Here is a 19,843-nt window from a genome sequence, read left to right on the forward strand (position 1 = left end):
AAATGGCCACAACTGCTACAGCTGCAACAATCTGAAGCTAGGAGCCATGAGGCTCCTCCAGGTCTCCCACATAGATGCAGGGGCCCAAGGACTTGGGCCGTTTTCTACTGCTATCTTAGGCCATAATAGAGAGCTGAATTGAAAGTGGAGCAGGCAGGACTCTAACCAGTGCCAATATTTGATGCTGGCACTGCAGGTGGCAGCTTTACCTTCTACACCACAGTGCTGGCCCCGAGGTAGTTGTTTTTAATACTTTCTTCCCAACAAGAGCCTAAGAAAAGAGAATTTTCACTTGCCTTTAGTTGTCAAAAGCCAAAGGCCTTTCACTGTCTAACTCTGCCTGTGGAAAAAAAAAAAAAAAAGCCAAAGGCAAGCATCAACATTTTACTGATAGATGGCCATTAAATGCACTGGTCCACAAGCAAATTCTGTGTTCCTCATTTTTTTAAAAGGTTTGTTTTTATTTATTTTAAAAATAGAGTTACAGAGAGAGATAGAGACACAGAGAGAGGTCTTCCATCTGACTGGTTCACTCCCCAAATGGCTTCAAGGGCTGGAACTAAGAAGATCTGAAGTCGGGAGCCAGGAGCTTCTTCCGGGTCTCACACATGGGTGCAGGGGCCCAAAGACTTGGGCCATCTTCTACTGCTTTCCTAAGCCATAGCAGAGAGCTGGATCAGAAGTGGAGCAGCTGGGTCTTGAACCGGTGCCAATATGGGATGCCGGCACTGCAGGCAAGGGCATTAACCCGCTGTAACACAGTGCCGGCCCTATCTGTGTTCCTCATATTTACATGCCTACACAGAAGAATCTAAATCAACAGCAGGTTTTAATGCTCATCCTTTATTTTCCTTCACATGTTTTTTTTCCTATACTTTTCCTAACATTAAAATAAAGCATTGTACTGGCTGTAAATAGCAATAGCAATGAAATAGCAATTAATCAGGTGTCTTCTATTTTCATGTCTCACCTGACACTGTTAAAACCATTGCTGACTATTCATCAATTATAATATATTTGCATTTCCTGAATACAAGTGGTTTTACAACTCTAATATTTAATACTTTATCAAACTTGTCAAGTTTACATGCAAAAAGCCCTGAACAGCTTTCAAAACATTCATCACTCAACTGATGACTGTGTGATACAGAAGTAGACATGTAGCTGGATACATGTCTTAAATACTTTTGAAATTTTAACTGTTACATAAAATTGAACATTATGGAGTACTACGTGGTGTTTCAATACATGTACATTTTGTATAATGTCCAATTGGATTAAGATAAATCTGTCTCCCCAGACATTTAACATTTACTTATGGTAAAACAAATTCTAAATTATTTCCTTTAGTGTTTTTTTAGAGCAATAGATGATACATTATTATCCATTCATTCTACTGTGCAATAGAACACCAGGACTTTTTACTCCAGTCTAACTCTAAGTGAGTACCTGCTATATGACCTCCCTCGTTTCTCCCTGTCACCTGCACGCCCCAGCCTCTGGCAACTCCATTATACTCTTGACTTCTATGAGATCAACTTTTTAGATTACACATATATCATCATGTGATCCTTGTCTTTCTGTGCTGGATTTATTTCACTCAATGTAATGACCAAAAAAATGATATTTCATCCTTTTATAAATGATTGAACAGTATTCCATTGTGTATAAGTTCCACATTTTCTTTATCCACTCATCAGTTGATGGACTCTTAAGGAAACACATTAAAATTTATTTGGAACCAGGAACCACAAACAAAAGATCCTGAATAGCTAAGGAAATCTTGAGCAAAAAGAATGACACAGGAGGCACTATAGTGCCTGACCTTAAAATACATTATAAAGCTACAGTAATTGAAACAGTATGATATTGTCATAAAAAGGCACATTGACCAATGGAACAGACCCTATAAGTAAACCTACACATCCAGAGCCAACTGGTCTTTGACAAAGATGCTAAAAACATGCCTCTTTTCAATAAATGATACTTTTCCATAAATGAAACTTCTTAACCAATTCCAATCAGTCTGTGATTATCATTGGGCCCTTAAACAATTTTTATGACAACATTGAGTTATTGTCTAGCTTCCAGGATGCAAATAATTGAAAATGAAAAGTAAGGAGACATTTGTGACTATACAGAAGCAAGATGGTTCATTTTTTGACACATGATGATGCACGCTGGCACAGGCTGGCATACAGATTACATACACAGGAGATGTTAACTTCAAAGAAGGGGTCCTTTTTTTTTTTCATTAAACATCTCCATTTTGTACTCAGATACCTACACCCTTATGTGATGCTTTTCAGAGAAATACGCTCTATAAATCATTACATTCCATGTTTATGTACCAAAAGTTGGCTTAGTTGAAACAGGTACATGTTGATAAAAGCATTCCATAAATAAAGATCCTCCTTCTGGAAAAACGGTGAGCTTTTGGGAGGCCAGGCATTAGCGTGTTGGTCGGGAGTCATGGCAATGCCACCTTCCTTCTTTTCTGGAGTCAGCCCTCTCAGCACTTCGCAGCCAGGCAGGAAGTGTTCACTGCCAACCATCTCGCTCCCAGCCAACTCTGCCTTTCTTCTGGGGGCTTTCTAGACTCCTCCTCTTTGATAAGGGAGCATTGTTTCATTTCATTATTTTCCAAGGCCTTTCTTGTCACCCATCACAAGGTCTTCAAAAGTCCATGGGTACCAATAGAATCATACAAGACTGCTCTCTATCCCCCTGAGCAGAATTACAGCCCTACAGACCATGTCCTATGAGTAATACCATTACTCATAGTTGGAAAGCTTCTCTACTGCTTGTCAAAGGAAGTTAATGCATAAGAACTCAGGTAGCTATCCAGTAAAATTATCATTAAGAGGAAAGTGTTACCTTACCATTTAATTAAACCTTCTGAGAAATGGAGACTAAACTGCTGAGTTTTCAATGCCACTTTTTTATTCCACATAATAAATTTTTTTCCCAGTTCATGTCATTTTTTTCTTCTCTATAATAACTGTGATGCAAAAAGGCAATTCGTAGTCTACCTATGGAGTAATGGAAAGGTATTATATCCCACAGAGGAAATTCAAAGAGTGTAGCATTTTTAAAATGTTTGTTAAGGCATAGGCTAAACTAATGTAAAGCTAAGTGCACAAAATTACACAAAATCTTCTGATTTCTAGTTTTGTGTGTGTGTGTGCGTGTGTTAGCCTTTTGAACTATTATAAAACTTTAAGTCAGCAATTAAGCACTAAGGCAATGCCTCAACTTTCTAAAATTATAATAAATGCATTTTGTAGAATCTTAAGGTACTTCAAAATATTAGAGATTACCAGCCCAGCTCAGCCATGGATTTCTTTTCATTGAAAGTTAAAAGATTCTGTTCCCAGACTGTGAAAATCCTTTCCTATTACTTGACCCTCACTCAGTCTGTACCAGCCAAAATGAGTTTATTACTGCTCTGAAAATGCACCAAGACCACTCTGCTTTGAACTTTTGTTCTTGCCAATGACCTCTGCCTGAAACAGGGCTCTTTCCTCAGGCAGGTGTGTGACTGGTGCCTCTGAAGTAGCATCCCTCCTTTCTTTACTCCTTCATTTGGATTTTCTTCACAACAGTCTTCATTATCTGACATACATATGTTTACTGATGATGTGTTTGGCTGTGATCTGATCTCCCCCAACAGAATGGTGATGACTGTGCCTATTTTGCTGTTTTTCATGTCTGGATTTCCTAGTTCAGTATACAGTGCTTGGTAAAGCCAGCAGGTGTTCAACAAGTACTGGTTAAATATTTGAAAGAAGAATTGAAATTTTAGTGTGGATGGTATTATCTTTCTCTTATAATGGCATTACAAAATTAGCATCACATGTAGAATGTAATTAATGCCTTTGAATAAGATTTGAGATGATGTAGAATGCTGGTTAGATTTTTTTAATTTTAAAAGTAACTTTTAAAAGGAAAATATATATCTTTGAAAAGAGAGTTCCTACCCTTTTCCTCTTCCTCTCTCTCTTGCTCATCCCTGTCTCTGGCTTTTAAATAAGTAAGTACAAATTTTAAAAATTATAAATTGAAAAGCAAATATTGATAACAGTAAGTGCTGACAAGAACATAGAGCACTTGGGTTCTCATATCTTGCTGACAGGAAAGGAAGCTGGCAAGCTGCATGTCAGAAGACAGCTTGTCAGTTTCTTATACTCAGAAAGTTACCACATAAGCTAGCAATAACTTACCCATGGAAAATAAAAACACATATTTAGGCAAAACAAAAACAACTTTAGGAAAATATTTATAGCAGCTTTATTTGTACTTTCCCCAAACTGGAAGCAACTCAAAAGTCCTTCAATTAGTGAATGAGTTTTTTTTTTTTTAATCTGCTTACATAAACACAATGGAATACTACTCAGCAATAAGATAAAAAAAAAAAAAACTGCTGCCACACAACAATGTAGACAGATGAAAATCAAACTCATGATAAGTGAAGGAAACAGATCACAAAAGGCTAGATACTAAATGATCCAAATATGCAACATTCTAGAAGAGGCAAATTTTCAGGGTCTGGGACTTGGGAGACATTTGATTAAAATGAGCAGCAGGTATTTTGCGAACAATAGGCCTTTGTATGTCTTGATTAGACTGATGGTTGCACAATTATGTGTGTTGTTCAAACTCATAGAACTTTACGCATAAACAAGGGTGAGTTCTATGGGGATGTGGCATCTTTGTTAAGAAAATGTTGGCAACAGAGAGCTGCCATTATATTGAAGAACAATAGTTAATAGCATCTGAGTCCTGGCTTCATTCTCATCAGCTCCGTGCTATCTTTACCATTCACTGTTCAAACCAAACTACTCACATGACAGTCTTGCGTAAGGCAAATAGAATTGAGTTTTCTAGAGAGAGCCTAGAACAGCATCAGATGCCTGGAGGCCTTCTCTGAAGCTTGCTGACCACTCGTGATGGGCTTCCCTGGTCCTGGGGTGTGTGTGTGTGTGTGTGTGTGAGTGTGTGTGTGTTTGAACCATATCCAAACCATACCACTGGGTGAAGTGCAAAGCGCAGTGCCTTAGACATTGGCGCTCAATAGCTATTCATTAAATAGTTACTAGGTAAAAGCTGAATTAGGACCTGTTGTAAAGGATAAGCCATAATCTGGCAATAAACTCATAAAACTTTGGCCTCACCAATAGTAAACATTGTTCTTCCTTGTTTCCTGGTGCCTTGCATAGTTTCTGATAGGACTAGAAAGTCTTCATTAGGTGCATACCGGGTTAACTAATTAAAGCTAAATTCCTGGAAGATGCTTACACAGCATCAGTTATATTATTAATTATAGCTACTGTGTGTGAGCATATAAAATATTCAGATATTTTTATTCATTATTTCTAACATCTTTAAAATCCCTCATTGTGAGTTTAAGAACATCACCTCATTTCATAGGTGAGAAAACTGAGGTTCAAGGAGATTAAGTGACTTGCCCTATCTACTCGGTTAATCAATGGAAAAATTAGAATTTGAAACCAGGTTTATTTCCAGGTTTGTGTTCTTGATTGTAATTTGGTCTCAGGGAGCAACTTAGATGTAAAGGGGAAGGAGGAAGGAGGACAGAAAGACCAAGAAGGAAAATACGATGCAAACGATGAGGGCATCAGTGTCTGCCCTGGCTCCTCTTGCTTTCCTGCCCAAGTGTCATCCCTTCTTAGTCCTTTCAGGCTGTTGTAGCAAAATACCTTAGACAAGGTAATTTGCAAACAACAGAAATTTATTTCTTGTGGTTCTAGAGGCTAAGAGTCCAAGAGCAAATTAACAGGAGATTCAGTGTCTGATGAGAGCAGATTTCTCATAGATGGTGCTCTCTTGCTGTGTCCTCTGGGCAAGACTGCTCTCTCAAAGCTTTGTAACCAGGACATTAATCCCATTCACGAGAGTAGAGCTCTCCTGACCTAATCACTCATGAAACACCACCTCTTTTTGTCCCCAGAAACATTTTATTTAAGGTATACAAACTGCATGACTTTCATAAATACATACCACCCACACTCCTACCCTTCTCCCTCCTCCCTCTCCTATTCTCATTCTTATTTTCTACTAAGATCTATTTTCAGTTAAGTTCAACTGAAATGCCCATCTCTTCATACCAACACTTTGGAGACTGCATTTTAACACTGGGAAAGGCACACACATCCCAATCCCATGCTTATCTCTTCACAATATCTATGACAACTTGTAATTACATGTACATTTCAGTGCTTCATTATTTACTATTAGACTTCCATGTCATTGAAAGTCAGAATTACAGAGAGAGAGGGAGACACACACACACACACACACGAGAGAGTGAGAGCGAGAGTGAGAGAGAGAGAGAGAATCTTTCATCCACTGGTCCACTTCTCAGAGGCCTCTGATAGCCAAGATTGAGCCAGGTTGAAGTCCATGTGGATGAGAGGGGCCCAAGATTTGGGCTATCTTCTGCTTTTCCCATGCCATTAGCAGAGAGCTGGATTGGGAGTGGATCAACTGGGACACAAACCAGCACTCATATTCATTTGGGATGCTGGCATTGTAGGTGGAAGCTTTACCTGCTATGGCACAGTGCTGGTATCATATTTTTAGCTACATACTATGGACACCAATCTGTGTTATTCACCATTGTACTATTTGGACTGGTCCTTACCTTGTACACTGTAAAATTTTTGCTAACATTAAGTGTATTAAACGAAAAAATGAGCTTTGGTGAACAGACAATAGACTATAAGTAAACAAAAAGATGTTCCAGATGACAGAGGTTTAAGCAGGTGTAACTGATAGAATTGCTCTGTCATCAACTACAAACAGAGTCCAGGCATCTAGTTTCTTTTAGTAATAGAAACTGGGGAGAGAGGGAGATTTTGTTTAGACACAAAGAATTGAAGATGATAGTAGGAGATTCGAGAGTAATAACTAACAGAAAGTGAAAACCCGAGCTTCAGAGAAAGGTCAAAGCTGAAGATAGAAGTCAGTGAGTCATCCCTCCAGGCTGTAATCAACCCCTGAGTGCCTGAGCTCCTAGGGAAGTGATTCAAGGGAGCACAAAGAGCAACCCACAGGAGACCAAACCATTGGGAATACTTACCTTCAGGGCACTGGAGGAGGAAAACTTGTTAAAAAGAGAGACACACAGCCTTCCCACCTGCCCCATGCCACCGGAAAGCTCTTATTTGTCTTTCAATATCCTGGCCAAATACAAAGTCCCTTGTACCTCCTCCACCCATGGAGAATGAGCCACCCCATTCTTGGTGACATCTGACTTGGGTTGTCATTGAACAAAACAGCTGCTTTCCTTTTCACAGCCCTAGAGTGCTTGTTTTCCTGTGCTCGAGTTTGATTTCCAAAAGGGCAGATGCCATTTCCATTAACTTTAATAACCCCAGTGTCTAACATCAAAAGAGCTCAATGAACATTTGTTGAGTGAATATTGACTCAGGAAGGAGAGTTGAGAAGCAGGAGGAGAAAAATGAGCATGGCACATCACAAATCATAAAGGAAGAGAAATTGCCAAACGTTGTGAAAAGGTCAAGAAAATGCTAAGGTGGCAAAAATATTGTCTAAACTGACTCTGATACTGATGGCAATCAGGTATCAAAAGCTCAGCTGTTTGCAAACATCCTCTTATTTGATCCTTGAAACAATCTTCTGATGGCTTTAGGAGTTCTCATGCAATGGTTGCACAATCTAAGTTCCACAGAAGTTGAATGACTAACCCAAGCTCATTCAGTAAGTGATGGAATAGAATTTCAGTTCAGGCTCCAAAACTCTCCCACTAGCCATACATTACTGTCCTCTCCAGTATCTCCAGTATTAATAACTTTTTAAAAAATTTCAGGAATTTCTCAACAATGTTTAGGATCTTTTTGCAGGTAAGTCGAAGTCTATGCCACTATATCCTCCATCTCATACCAATTACTAGATTCCTGTAACTTGATTCTCTTTATAAAAGGGAAAGAAACTGCATCAAGGTGCAAGAAGACCATCCTTCCTTATTTAGCACATTCACAACTTTTTAAAAAATTTATTTATTTACTTATTTTATGTATTTGAATGTCAGGGAGACAGAGATAGAGAGAAAGCCAGAGACAGGGGCAGAGATAGAGGGAAGGAGAGAGGGAGAGAGAGAGTTATCTCCCATCTGCTGGTCCACTCTCAAAGACCTACAACAGCTAAGACTGGGCAAGACAGAAATTGCAAACCTAGAATTCAATGCAAGTCTCCCACATGGGTAGCAGAGACTCCTTTGGGTCATAGCGTCTTCTGCCTGGGGTGCACATTAGGCGGAAGCTGAAGTCATCAGGAACAGAGATGGGACTTGAATCCAGGCATTCTAATATGGCATGTGAGTATCCCAAGCAGTATCAACCACAGCACCAAACGCCTGCCCTGACACTCATAAAGTGTTAGCAGAAAATGTGCCATTATCATCTTGAACTTGTGAACACACCATATAATCACTATTAGCTCTTAATCTGAAATAAGTAAGGCTGGGAATAAAAATGGCAGATAATTGAGTCATTGAGACCTGGCAGTTTTCTCTTTTTCCCTCAAAAATGCCTCTCTCAACAGGGAGATCATATCCATAAAGCATTCGATTCTCAAGCACGTGTTCTTCCTGCAAGCACTCCTCTGCTTCTAATGATTATCCAAACCATTAAACCAAGAGCTTTTTACAGGTTAGAATTGCTTAACCTATGAGTAAAATGCTAAGTGGTTCTTGAAAGCCTGAATTTCTATTCTCTTTGCGTATTTGGCTCTGAATGTATTTGGGAAGGCAGAGGCCAAAAAGAGTGAAAGACAGAGGGAAGAGGAGAAGTATAGGATGTTTGGGGTCAAAAGGGCCTTCCTTCACTTGATTGAATTGTCTACAAAAGACAAACTGAGATTGGGCACAGCTTCAGGGACTTAACGACATGGACAGTGGACAATGACTGGGGACTGGGACTCTGTCTAGGGTCCTGAGGGAGGGGTGGATTAATCCACAGATTGCGACTTGGTAGAACCCAAGATAAGAAATTGTAATTTCACCAACAAGCAATGGAGTGCTGCTTCAGTGTGTAAGCTGAGGCTTGAGAGCCCAACTCAAATTCTAGTTCTGTACAAACCAGTAAACAAATTATTGATTCTTCTAAGCCTGGGATAAAGAAATAATCATTTTAAAATCACCAGTGTTTATTGGGCACTTACTATTTTCCAGGCATTGTATTAATTTATATATATATATATATATGTGTGTGTGTGTGTGTGTATATATATATATATCTGCAGGTCTAGAGATTTAATTCATATAATGTATATTCTGTATATTATGGCCTCAGCTCAGAGATTTCTCAATAAATGTAGTATTATTTGGTTAGTAATTGGAGTACATATGTTTCAAATTATTAAGAATCCAAATGTCAATTAAATTTATACAAAGGATACTTTATTTTAATTATTGCTGTAATCAGTTGAAATATTATTTAATGATGATGGATGAAATTAAAGTTTCAAAGTTACATAGTAAATCCAAAGCAGTTCTGTTCAAAACATTTCTTCTTAAGCATCAGAAGATTACTTGATATATTTTTAATGTTTAATAATTTATTTATTATTTATTTTATTTGAAAGGCAGAGAAACATAGAGAACCATTCACTGATTCACTGCCAAGCTTCCTATGATGGCTGAGCTGAGCCAAGATAGAGCCAGAAGCCATGTAGGGAGCAACTCAGACTAGACTAAGTTACTGGAATTAAGACTTATTCTATGCATCTGCTCTCCCACAATATGGCGCTGGGAGAGGAGTAAACAACTTCTACACAGGTGCCTCCAGTTCGACCAATAACCTGCAGGAGCTGATCCTGCTCCTGATTGGAGGAGAGCAGCGTACTCGGCGTGTGGGTAGCAGAGTTGGGATTGGTGGAAGAGGACTATAAAGGAGGAGAGAGACAACATGCACCAGGGAACATCTGAAGGAACACCTGAGCAGCCCCCGAGAGAGCCGGCCAGCGGTGTGCCGCTCCTCCGCGGAAGCGGGGAAAGTGGCAGGGGGAGCCGCCCCTCCACGGAGGTGGAGGGGTCGGCAGCCAACCCGGGAAGGACCAGCAGCAAACCCGGGAAGGGCCGAGCAGACAAAAGAACAGCGCAGGGTCTAGTGTCGTTCCTCCACGAAGAAGGGGAGCAACAAAGCCAGGAACTCAATCCAGGTCACCCATGTGGGTGGCAGGAACACAGGGCTTGAGTCATCACCTGCTGCATCCCAGAGTGTACATGAGCAGGAATCTGCAACAGCAGCAGAGCCAGCACTGGGACACAAGCACTTTGCTATGGGCTGCATCATCCCAAGCAGCATCTTAATCCCTAGGACAAAGGTTTTGTTTTAAATTCCGCTTCCTTGTGCTGTCGCTTCTGTTTTCACTAACGGGAAAAGTGCCTTAGGAAACATATTCAGAGCTCTAGGGATATGAAACAGCAAGGTTAGAAGTCTTTGTAGCGTTTTCCAGTGACTGAGCAGTTCTATAAAGCATTTGACCTTTTTAAATTTTAATTTATACAAGGGAAATGAGTTGCGTGTATTTCATATATACAGCTTTAAGAGCTAGTGATACTTCCCACCACACTTTCCCTCCTCTCACTGATATAAGTGGCAGGAACCCAATCAGCTGAGCCATCATCACTGCCCCCTTGAGTCTGCATGAGCTGGAGCTGGAATCAGAAACCAGATCGATCCAGGAATCAAGCACAAGCATTGTGATGTGGGTGTATTAACTGGCCAAATGCCAGTCCCAGAGTTTGATTTTTAAGGAATGTGCTTTGGAATGACTAATGACTAGTCAAAAGCTGTATTAAACCTCTCTGTAAAGTATAATTGACCAGTATGTCCCATAGGTGTCTACATTTTAAACTCTAATGTTACTATGCAGTTATTGTTCTATTGATGGTGTCCCTAACTCTGAGAATCAAAGAAAGGCAAAGAGTAGAATCATGGTGACATCTGTTTGTTTAATAGTGACTCAGATGTAAAATCATGCTTTCCTTTGGGAACTCACTATACTGAAAATAATTGCCAAGTGGATTAACTTAAGTATACACTTTCTTCTTCTCCTTAAAGAAATCACTTCAGAATTTGATTAATGAAAAACTAGTTAAAAATGAAAGTGCCAGGGCAGGCATTTGGCCTTATAGTTAAGATACACTTTAGACACCTGGATCCCATGTCGGAGTGCCTAGGTTTAAATATTTGCTCTGCTCCTGATTCCAGCTTCCTACAGTGGGCACCCTGGAAGGCAACAGGGGATGAATCCAGTGGTTGTGTCTTTGCCACCCACATGGAAGATCTAGATTGAGTTGCTGACTCTTCGCTTCAGGTCACCAAAGTCCAAGCTGCTGTGAGCATTAGGGAAGTCAACCAGCAAATGGGAGCTTGTTCTCTCTCTCTCTCTCTCTCTCTCTCTCTCTCTCTCTCCCCTCCTCCTCCTCCTCCTTCTCCTCCTCCTCTACCTCCTTCTCCTTCTCCCCCTCCTCTCTCCCTACCTCTCAAATAAATAAAAATTCAGAAAATTAAGAAGTACATAAGAAAATTTATCTTTATTTACAAAAATTAGAAGCACATGAATTTTCAGAAACAAATGCCAAATCAGACCCATTTGTATGGTATGGAAAGCACCACTTATGAAGTGATTTAATTCACAAATCTTGGCATCTTCAAGACAAAGTTCAAAGTCAGGCTTTAAGAAGACCAAATCCAAAGTCAGGATTTGGAGGAAAAACTAAAGTGTATCTGAGCTTTCAGGTCTGCATCTTCAAAATAGTAACTTCTGTAAAGATCCTTAAGTTAATTCCTACCTTACAGCATTAAAATGAAGATTAAATGAAAAGGTGAAAAATAGGTGTATATATGAAGCTTTTAGCACCATTTCCAGTATATTTTAATCTTGCAAAAATAGTAGCCACAAAGGGTTATACCAGAAATTTATACTAAAAGTATACCTTAGATCAGGGTATTTACTAAACAATTTAGCCCTCACAATCTAACATATTTTCTTTTAAAAATGTTTATTTATTTATTTTGAATGTCAAAGAGAGAGTGAGACACACAGAGAGAGAGAGAGAGAGAGAGAGAGAGAGAGAGAGAGATCTTCCTCCACTGGTTTGCTATTGAGATAGCCACAACAGCCAGCACTGGGCCAGGCCACAGCATGGAGCCAGGAGCTTCATCTGGGTCTCTCCTGTGGGTAGCAGGGACACAAGTACTTGGGCTGTCCTCTGCTGCTTTTCACAGACCTTGAGCAGGGAATTGGTTTAGAAGTGGAACAGCCACTTGCACTCCTGAACAAGCACTTATATGGGATGCCAGCATCAGAAGCTGTGGTGTTACCCACTAGCCACAATGCCAGCCAATGAAATAGTTTCAATCCAATAATATCAAAACAAGGCATAGAATTTTCTCTTTTTTAAACATGCATTTTATTTATTTGAAAGAGGGAGAGACAGAGGTTCATTCTGCTGATTCATCCCCAGTTCTCCCTCCAGGTCTCCCACCTGAGTGGCAAATGCCTAAGGACTAAGGTCATCTTTCACTGCTTTCCCAGGCACTTTATGAGGGAGCTGAATCAGAAGTGGAGCATCAGGGACCTCAATCAGTGATCCTATACAGGATGCTGTCATCAAAGGCAGCGGCTTAACCCACGGTGCCTCAACATCAGCCCAGCATACAATTTCCTATTGTCCACTGAAGTTCTTTTCAAGCAGTCACAGTTAAGATCATATTCCAGGATAACTTGCTATAGGGTTGGTGACTCACATCTATTGGTTCACTGAATATGCATGAGTCCACCAGGTGATGGCATTGTCCCCATTTACTTAGGGTAGAAACTGAGACAGCATTTAAATCAGTTGCCCGAGCTCATCCCACTACTAATGACAAAGTTAGGATTTCACTCCAAATTGCCAATGTCCATGCTCTTAAACTCTATTCTTTGCTGAAAATAAAGTGAATGGCAGTGTGGAACATGTATTGAGAAACTTTTTCCATTGTAAATAAAGCTTATTGATAATCAATGGTTCTCAATTATTTTGAACTCAAAATTCTTTGTTCTCTAAATAAATCTACTAGAGACCTTACAAAGCTTCTGTTTCATATGGGTAATGTTTGTTGATATTTTCCATATTATGAATTAAAGCTAAGCAATATTTTCATTTATTTAATTAAAAATAACCACAATTAAACATATAATTTATTTTAAGAGTAGCTTTAGAGTCAGGCATTTGGCACAGCATTTAAGACAGCTCCTGGGGCTGGCGCTGTAGACTAGCGCATTTAGCAGCTGCCTCTGATGCCAGTATCCCATATGGGTGCCGACCAGTGTGCCACTTCCATTCCAGCCGCCTGCTAATGCACCCGGGAAAGCAGCAGAGAATGTCCCAAGTGCTTGGGCCCCTGCATCCACATAGGAGACCCAGAAGAAGCTCTGGGCTCCTAACTTCTACCTGGCACAACCCCAGCCATTGTGGCCATTGGGGAGTGAAACAATGAATGGAAAATCTCTCTCTCTCTCCCTCTCTCTCTCTCTCTAACATAAATAAACAAATAAAAATAAACAAACAAAATTATTAAAAGAAAGATAGCTCTTAGGATGTCCTTCATTCCCTATCAAAGTGCCTGGGTCAAGTCCTAGCTCTGCTCGTGGTTCCAGCTCTGTGCTAATGCTCATTCTGGAGAGCAACAGGTGATTTCTCAAGTTGTCTGCCCTCCATGCAGGAGGTACAGATCGAATTTTGGCTTCTGGCTCTGGTCCTAGCCTAGCCCTGGCTGTTGCCGCCATTTAGGGAGTAAACCAGCAGATGGGAACTTTTTCTCTCTCTCTCTCTGCATTTCAAAATAAATAAATTCATAAATAAATAGTTTTTAAAACAATTTTATAAATAGGGACAAATGCATGTTAACATTTTATGAAAAATATTTCCAAAGCAAACAAAAATCTTTTAGTGAACAGTGACTTCAGTTTTCCTGTTTGGGAATCTCTTTGATGCCTGACTGTATAGAAACGGCTGAGCTCTCCTACCTGCTTTGGCATTGTTCGTTGTGCTATCGCAAGCCATGTGGCCTCTGTAAAATCCACTGCGTACTCATGACACAATGAGAGTGGAAATGGCAAATGTTTTACTATTATTGGAAAAACTGCTTGACTACTGTGCCCTAGGAAAGAACACAACCCACAGTGTCAGTGTCATAGTTTAGGCACAATCTTTGAGAGAACTGAGAAGTTCCGCAGCCAACTTTGGTCAGCACTGATCACCCAGGTTCATCATTGAATCAGGTATCCATTCACGAAGTGTCTCTCTGCTCTCTTACGGGAAACAATTATCTCACTGTTAGGTAACCAAAAGCAGAGTGTGGTGAAGGTTTACGAGTTTACGCATCAAAAACAAAATGAAAAAAATAGTCATAGAAAAATGTGTCAGAATTATGTGGTTAACTCTAATCAGGGACAAAAATTAATGTGCTCTATCTCCACTGAATAAAAAAGACATTCTTGGGTTGTATACATGAAATTTAATTGAATGTCATTCAGTTTTACTGATAAACTGATTAAATCTATTATAGCACTTAACTAAAAGCAGTAGTCAAATATTAGACATAGTGACTACTGAGAGAGTATTGGACATTTTAAATAAGATGAGGAAAGTTTTAAATGATTGCAGAGTGTTCCGACACATTACAAGTCAAATAATTTGTGAGATTTGCGTCTTCAAAATATTCTGGCTCTGATATGTGTTCTTCCTTCCTTGCTTTAAAATCCAATCACCAAAACAAGGCATTTGCAAGTCATGTTTGGGCCTGGGAATTCATGTAGTAAACTTCCGTTTGCTTTACTGTACTCTTTCTACATGGAAAATGATTACTTGAATGCAGTTTACCTGTTCCTAAGACTTTAAAACTTAATGTAGTATCCTCATGTTCTAGGATTGGGCCTTTTTCACACCTATGTTAGCAGAGTTGAGCAACTACGGAACAGTGTCACACCAAAAAGAAAAAGGCTATGTTTTTTAAAAATATAAAATATTAAAAGGGTCTGAAGGAGTGCTCACACTATAGTCTGAGCCCCGTTGGCAGTTGGACCAGACCCTCAAACAATCATTTGCCTGCCAATCTTGCAACAGTGAAGTGTCCAAGGTCAGGGTTTGATGGGAGAAGGGACATCAGTACGAAGATCCACATGTTCCTCTCGAGTTGATTTCCGGTAGAATACTTGATACATCCGAGCAGTGCTATTATACGGCAAGTTTTTTTCTTCTTCTAATAGTCAGATGCTCTGAGGAAAGAAAGAAAAAAAAACACCGACAGGTTTTTAACGAATGAGTTTTTTTTGCTTGTTTTTATTTTTGTTTTTAAAACAGAAAGCTTTACCAAGTAAGCACTGAGAAAGTTCTCTGGTTTCCCCCAGGTTCTTCGCAGCAATAGCTTGCTGGAGTCAACAGACTACTGGTTGCAGAATCAGAGGACACCCTGCCAAATTGGCTTTGTGGATGACAAGTCTGAAAACTGTGCTTCTGTAAGTATACAGAACTCTCGGAATATTGTGCCGCAAAACTGGGAAGTGAGCATATGTGTGTGTGTTTAAGACAGAAGTGTGTCATAATTAAATAAAGCCTCGAAAAGTAGCCTTTTGAAACTATGTAAGTGGTTTACCTGCAGTATGGATGAAACAACACTTGAGAATACTTCACAAAATTTGTGGAAAATGGAATTAAAATATAAGTTTATTGTGGTACCAAAAAATTGAAATCCATGCATAGTTTTTTCATATCACATATTTTCCATGAACCTTTTGAAGACTGATGGTTCTATTTCAATTTTGCTCATTTCAACCAAATTACTCTGATCAGTTCTCTGAAACATATATTTAAGTTTTCAAAAACAACAGAGAAAAACATTCAGAAATAGAGCCACATGATTTTAAAAGACCATTCCATAGCTCTCTTGGGTTCTTTTCATGAAAACTGCATAAAAATTTTCCATCATTCTTACAAGTCACTGTTTATAAAACTTTTCAACCTAAGAAAGAAATAGGCATGCATTTTAATATACTGGAGCTTAGCTTTTACATGCGGAACCTTCCTTTTCAAAGGAAGAGTTGTTATACTTAAACAATATAATTACTATAGCTTAGAATGTGAATCTATATTGCTAATGTGAAATATTCTCCTTCCTATGTGGTCTGCAAAGCTGTGTGTTTCCTTCTTATTGAACTCAAAAGCTCCAATGGGATCATTATTAGAGAAACTCAGGAAGAGTGTTTCCAAAGAGTAGGGAAACGTAATGTGATTCTCGTGACTAAATTAAGAGCATCAGCTCTGAGCTATTCCTAGAGGTAAGTTGCAAGCCAGCATTTCTGCTAAAAGTGAGAAAAGGGGGAGGGATTCGGATAAGGAGAAACTGGAAATGGGATGGAGGCTTTTTATACATAATGAGCAGAACCAGAGAACCAGAACTGGCAGAGACAGAAGATACAAAAATTTCATATGGCAGAGTCTCATAGCATAAAATACACAGAGTCCATTCAACAGACAAGTGACTCTCCTTCTTTAGGCAAACATTTTTAGTAATTTTGAGCACTTGTCCAGAAAACTAGCTTCAGGCTAAAAAATATTTAGGAAAAATGAACAAGAGTTTGTAATTGAACAGTGATGTCTTCTCTATGAATTCAAATTTGACGAGTTGGAAAATTCAGGCATTTGCTGGTGCAGATACACAATCACACAGCTACACCTTGTGAAAGATAGAAGCAGAGAGCAAAATCTATTTGTGGCCACACTTAGGTTGAAGTTCTCAGCTAAACTGTCCCTGTTTTAGAAAGTGTTCCACTTCAAGGATGCATGAAAGTTGGGGCGCTGGATTGCATGTCTACAGTTAGAAATGCTAAGTTTGACAGTCAAATCCAGGATTACACTGGATCTTTCCACATGTAAGAAAATAATTCTCCTATTCCTCACTAATCCCAAAAGACTCCCATTTGGATCTAAATTATATGACTTCCCTCTGTAATTCTTCTAAACACAAATAAAAGACATACTGGATTACCCATTTCCCCAGTAGGTTGTAATACTTGAAACTGACACAGCATTAACAATTGTGCATGACTCTGATCCTAAAAGGAATTTTAGGGTCTCTATGGAAAACCAATACGAATATCTCCATACAATCACGTGGACACTTAAAAACATTATCTGAGAGGCAGATATTGGGACACACATACACATACACACACACACAGAGAATCTGAGGGCACTGTAGCCATACTCTTCGACGTTTTACCACCGTGTAGTCTGTTCATAACTCTGGAGACCCCACTCTAAGTGAATTGTTGCTTAGTTAATTGGTCATTTGTTCCTGAGCAAAATTAGTAGACTTATTCAAATCCAATTTAGACTCTTTTGGTACTCATTCACTGCATGCCAAATAGTTAGATTCGTGGTTTCTTAGAACTAAGGTCTTCCATGTATCAATGTTTACTGAATTCAAGATGATCTCTACTTTGAAAATTTTTGAGGGATAATTTCTGGCTTGGAAAACATTCAGGGTACTGTGTGAATAGCTCAATATTCCTGTTTGTTTTCAAGCATTAAACCGTGAGCTTTAGTCATTTTTTCAGTAGGAAACCACATTTATTACCCAGCTAAACGAGGAGTCTTAGGCAGAGTAATTTGGAGCAATCAGTGCAATGAACGTTCTGCCAAGCATGAACTGCTAGCTGGGAAGACTGGCTCAGAAATCCCTTCAATAATTTTTCAAAATCAAAACTTAATGTTTTCCTAAATAGAATTCTCCTATGAAACTATTGATTTAATTTTAATTTGCCATTCTGAAAAAAATACTCATATACTAACCTCCCACATTTAAAAAAATGACTATTTAAAGGAAAGGAAATGTGAAGGAGCATGATGGGACTGGAAGCCAATCTACAAAATCCAATAGCTGAAACATTATCTTAATAGAGGTCCTTTCCATAAATGGTAGGAATTGGGCTTTTCAGTATTTTTATTTTTTAATTAAAAGCTAAATTAGTTCCTTTTCATCCTCTAATGCTTTCTACTATTTCCTGGAGTTTAATTTTTGTCTTTCCATGATATGTCTTTTGGTTTAATTCTTCATTAACATTGACTTGACCATCCATATTTTTTTGTTTGTAGTTACTGTTAGGTTGTTTCCTTGCTGATCATTTTAAGACTCCCAGCTATCCTCCTTCAAACAAATTATACCCTCTTTATATAATACACTTTTACATTAAAAATTATTTGAAAGGAGAATAGACAGAGTTCAAATCCACTGATTCATTTCCCCAGGTGTCTGCAATGACCAGGATTGGGCCACAGCTGAAGCCAGGAGCTGAGCGGGGGCACAAGCCAGGTCTGCCCACATGGATGGCAGGACTCAGGACTTTGAGGCATCCCTGCTGCCTCCCAGGTTCCACATTAGAGGCAGCTGGAGTCAAGAAGTGGAGCCATGGCCGGCGCCATGGCTCACTTGGCTAATCCTCCACCTGCGCGCCAGCACACCGGGTTCTAGTCCTGGTTGGGGTGCTGGATTCAGTTCCGGTTGCACCTCTTCCAGTCCAGCTCTCTGCTGTGGCCAGGGAGTGCAGTGGAGGATGGCCCAAGTCCTTGGGCTCTGCATCCGCATGGGAGACTAGGAGAAGCACCTGGCTCCTGGCTTCGGATCAGCGCTGTGTGCCGGCCGCGGTGGCCATTGGAGGGTGAACCAACAGAAAAAGAAGATCTTTCTCTCTGTCTCTCTCTTTCTCTCTCTCTCTCTCAGTGTCCACTCTGCCTGTCAAAAAAAAAAAAAAAAAAGAAGAAGAAGAAGAAGAAGTGGAGCCAGAATCAAAACAACCACCCCGATAGGCTGAACATCATTTCCTAACATATAGTTTAGCTGATGAATATTAGTATTTAAAAGGGTGTTCTATTTGCCTTAAGTTTGCAAATAAGTAAGACAAGCTCTCAAATAGCCTTCAACATTCCACACATGAGGTTGCAAAACTGAAGAAGGTATTTGTCAGCTGTCCTGTCCTGTGGGCCTCACATGACAATACAACCCAGAGGCAACAGTGACAAAATGAGATCTTAGATGAATTTTTATTTTATATTTTTTCTCCGAATATATTTATACCCATTGATCCTGTATCTCAAAAAAAAAATGTTAAAGAGACAGACACTTCACTTCATGTGAGACTAACATGACCAAGAAAATGATCAGTGACCCGTGAAGGGGCATTTTGAATTATCTATTTATGGTATTTACCAAATTTTCAAGCATATTTTAAAGTTATTTTTCTTAAGGAAATCAAGCTTGAAACTTTTTTTTAAAAAGTCTTTAACTTTAAACTTAACAAAAAAGTTTTGATGGTACCAAGAATTTCCAGTGTCCCAAAATGCTGACTTGCAATATCTGCTTTCTCCTGTTCTGTGTCTGCATCACATGTATGTAAATACGCACAGATGACTCTGTTATGAACTTTTAAGAGTGAGTTCCAGACATGAAGTCTCTTAATCCCCATAATCCCTACCAAATTCAGGGTGGAACATAAATACACGCAGCAGCAATGCTTCTATCAACAAGGAGTTGCCTAAACACAGGAGGTCCTACAAGACAATAATGAAGTTGAATAATTCCTATCACCTAGCAATGTCACAGTGGTCTAAACCTCATAGCCCCAAGCATCACAAACCTCCACCAATAACCAGTGGTGACAAACCTGCACTCTGCCAGCTGTATAAAATGCTGCTAACCAGTGTAAACAAACGTGCACTCTGCCAGCTGTATAAAATTATAGCACATACAAT

The 19,843-nt window shown here is 39.4% G+C and overlaps 1 protein-coding gene across 3 annotated transcripts in view; it reads left to right on the top strand.

Annotated features, from left to right (window-relative positions):
- SPHKAP (SPHK1 interactor, AKAP domain containing) overlaps positions 1 to 19,843 on the top strand; it is a 185,953-nt gene that overhangs the window by 49,668 nt on the left and 116,442 nt on the right. For all 3 annotated transcript variants that reach the window (XM_008259275.5, XM_008259274.5, XM_008259276.5), the window contains one exon: positions 15,445 to 15,552. In XM_008259275.5, the coding sequence (XP_008257497.2) occupies positions 15,445 to 15,552 (108 nt within the window). The remainder of the gene's footprint in view (positions 1 to 15,444; positions 15,553 to 19,843) is intronic.

The sequence above is a fragment of the Oryctolagus cuniculus genome, chromosome 3 (assembly GCF_051225735.1).
Source record: "Oryctolagus cuniculus isolate XC-2025 breed Fujian yellow rabbit chromosome 3, ASM5122573v1, whole genome shotgun sequence".
Classification (NCBI taxonomy): Eukaryota; Metazoa; Chordata; class Mammalia; order Lagomorpha; family Leporidae; genus Oryctolagus; species Oryctolagus cuniculus.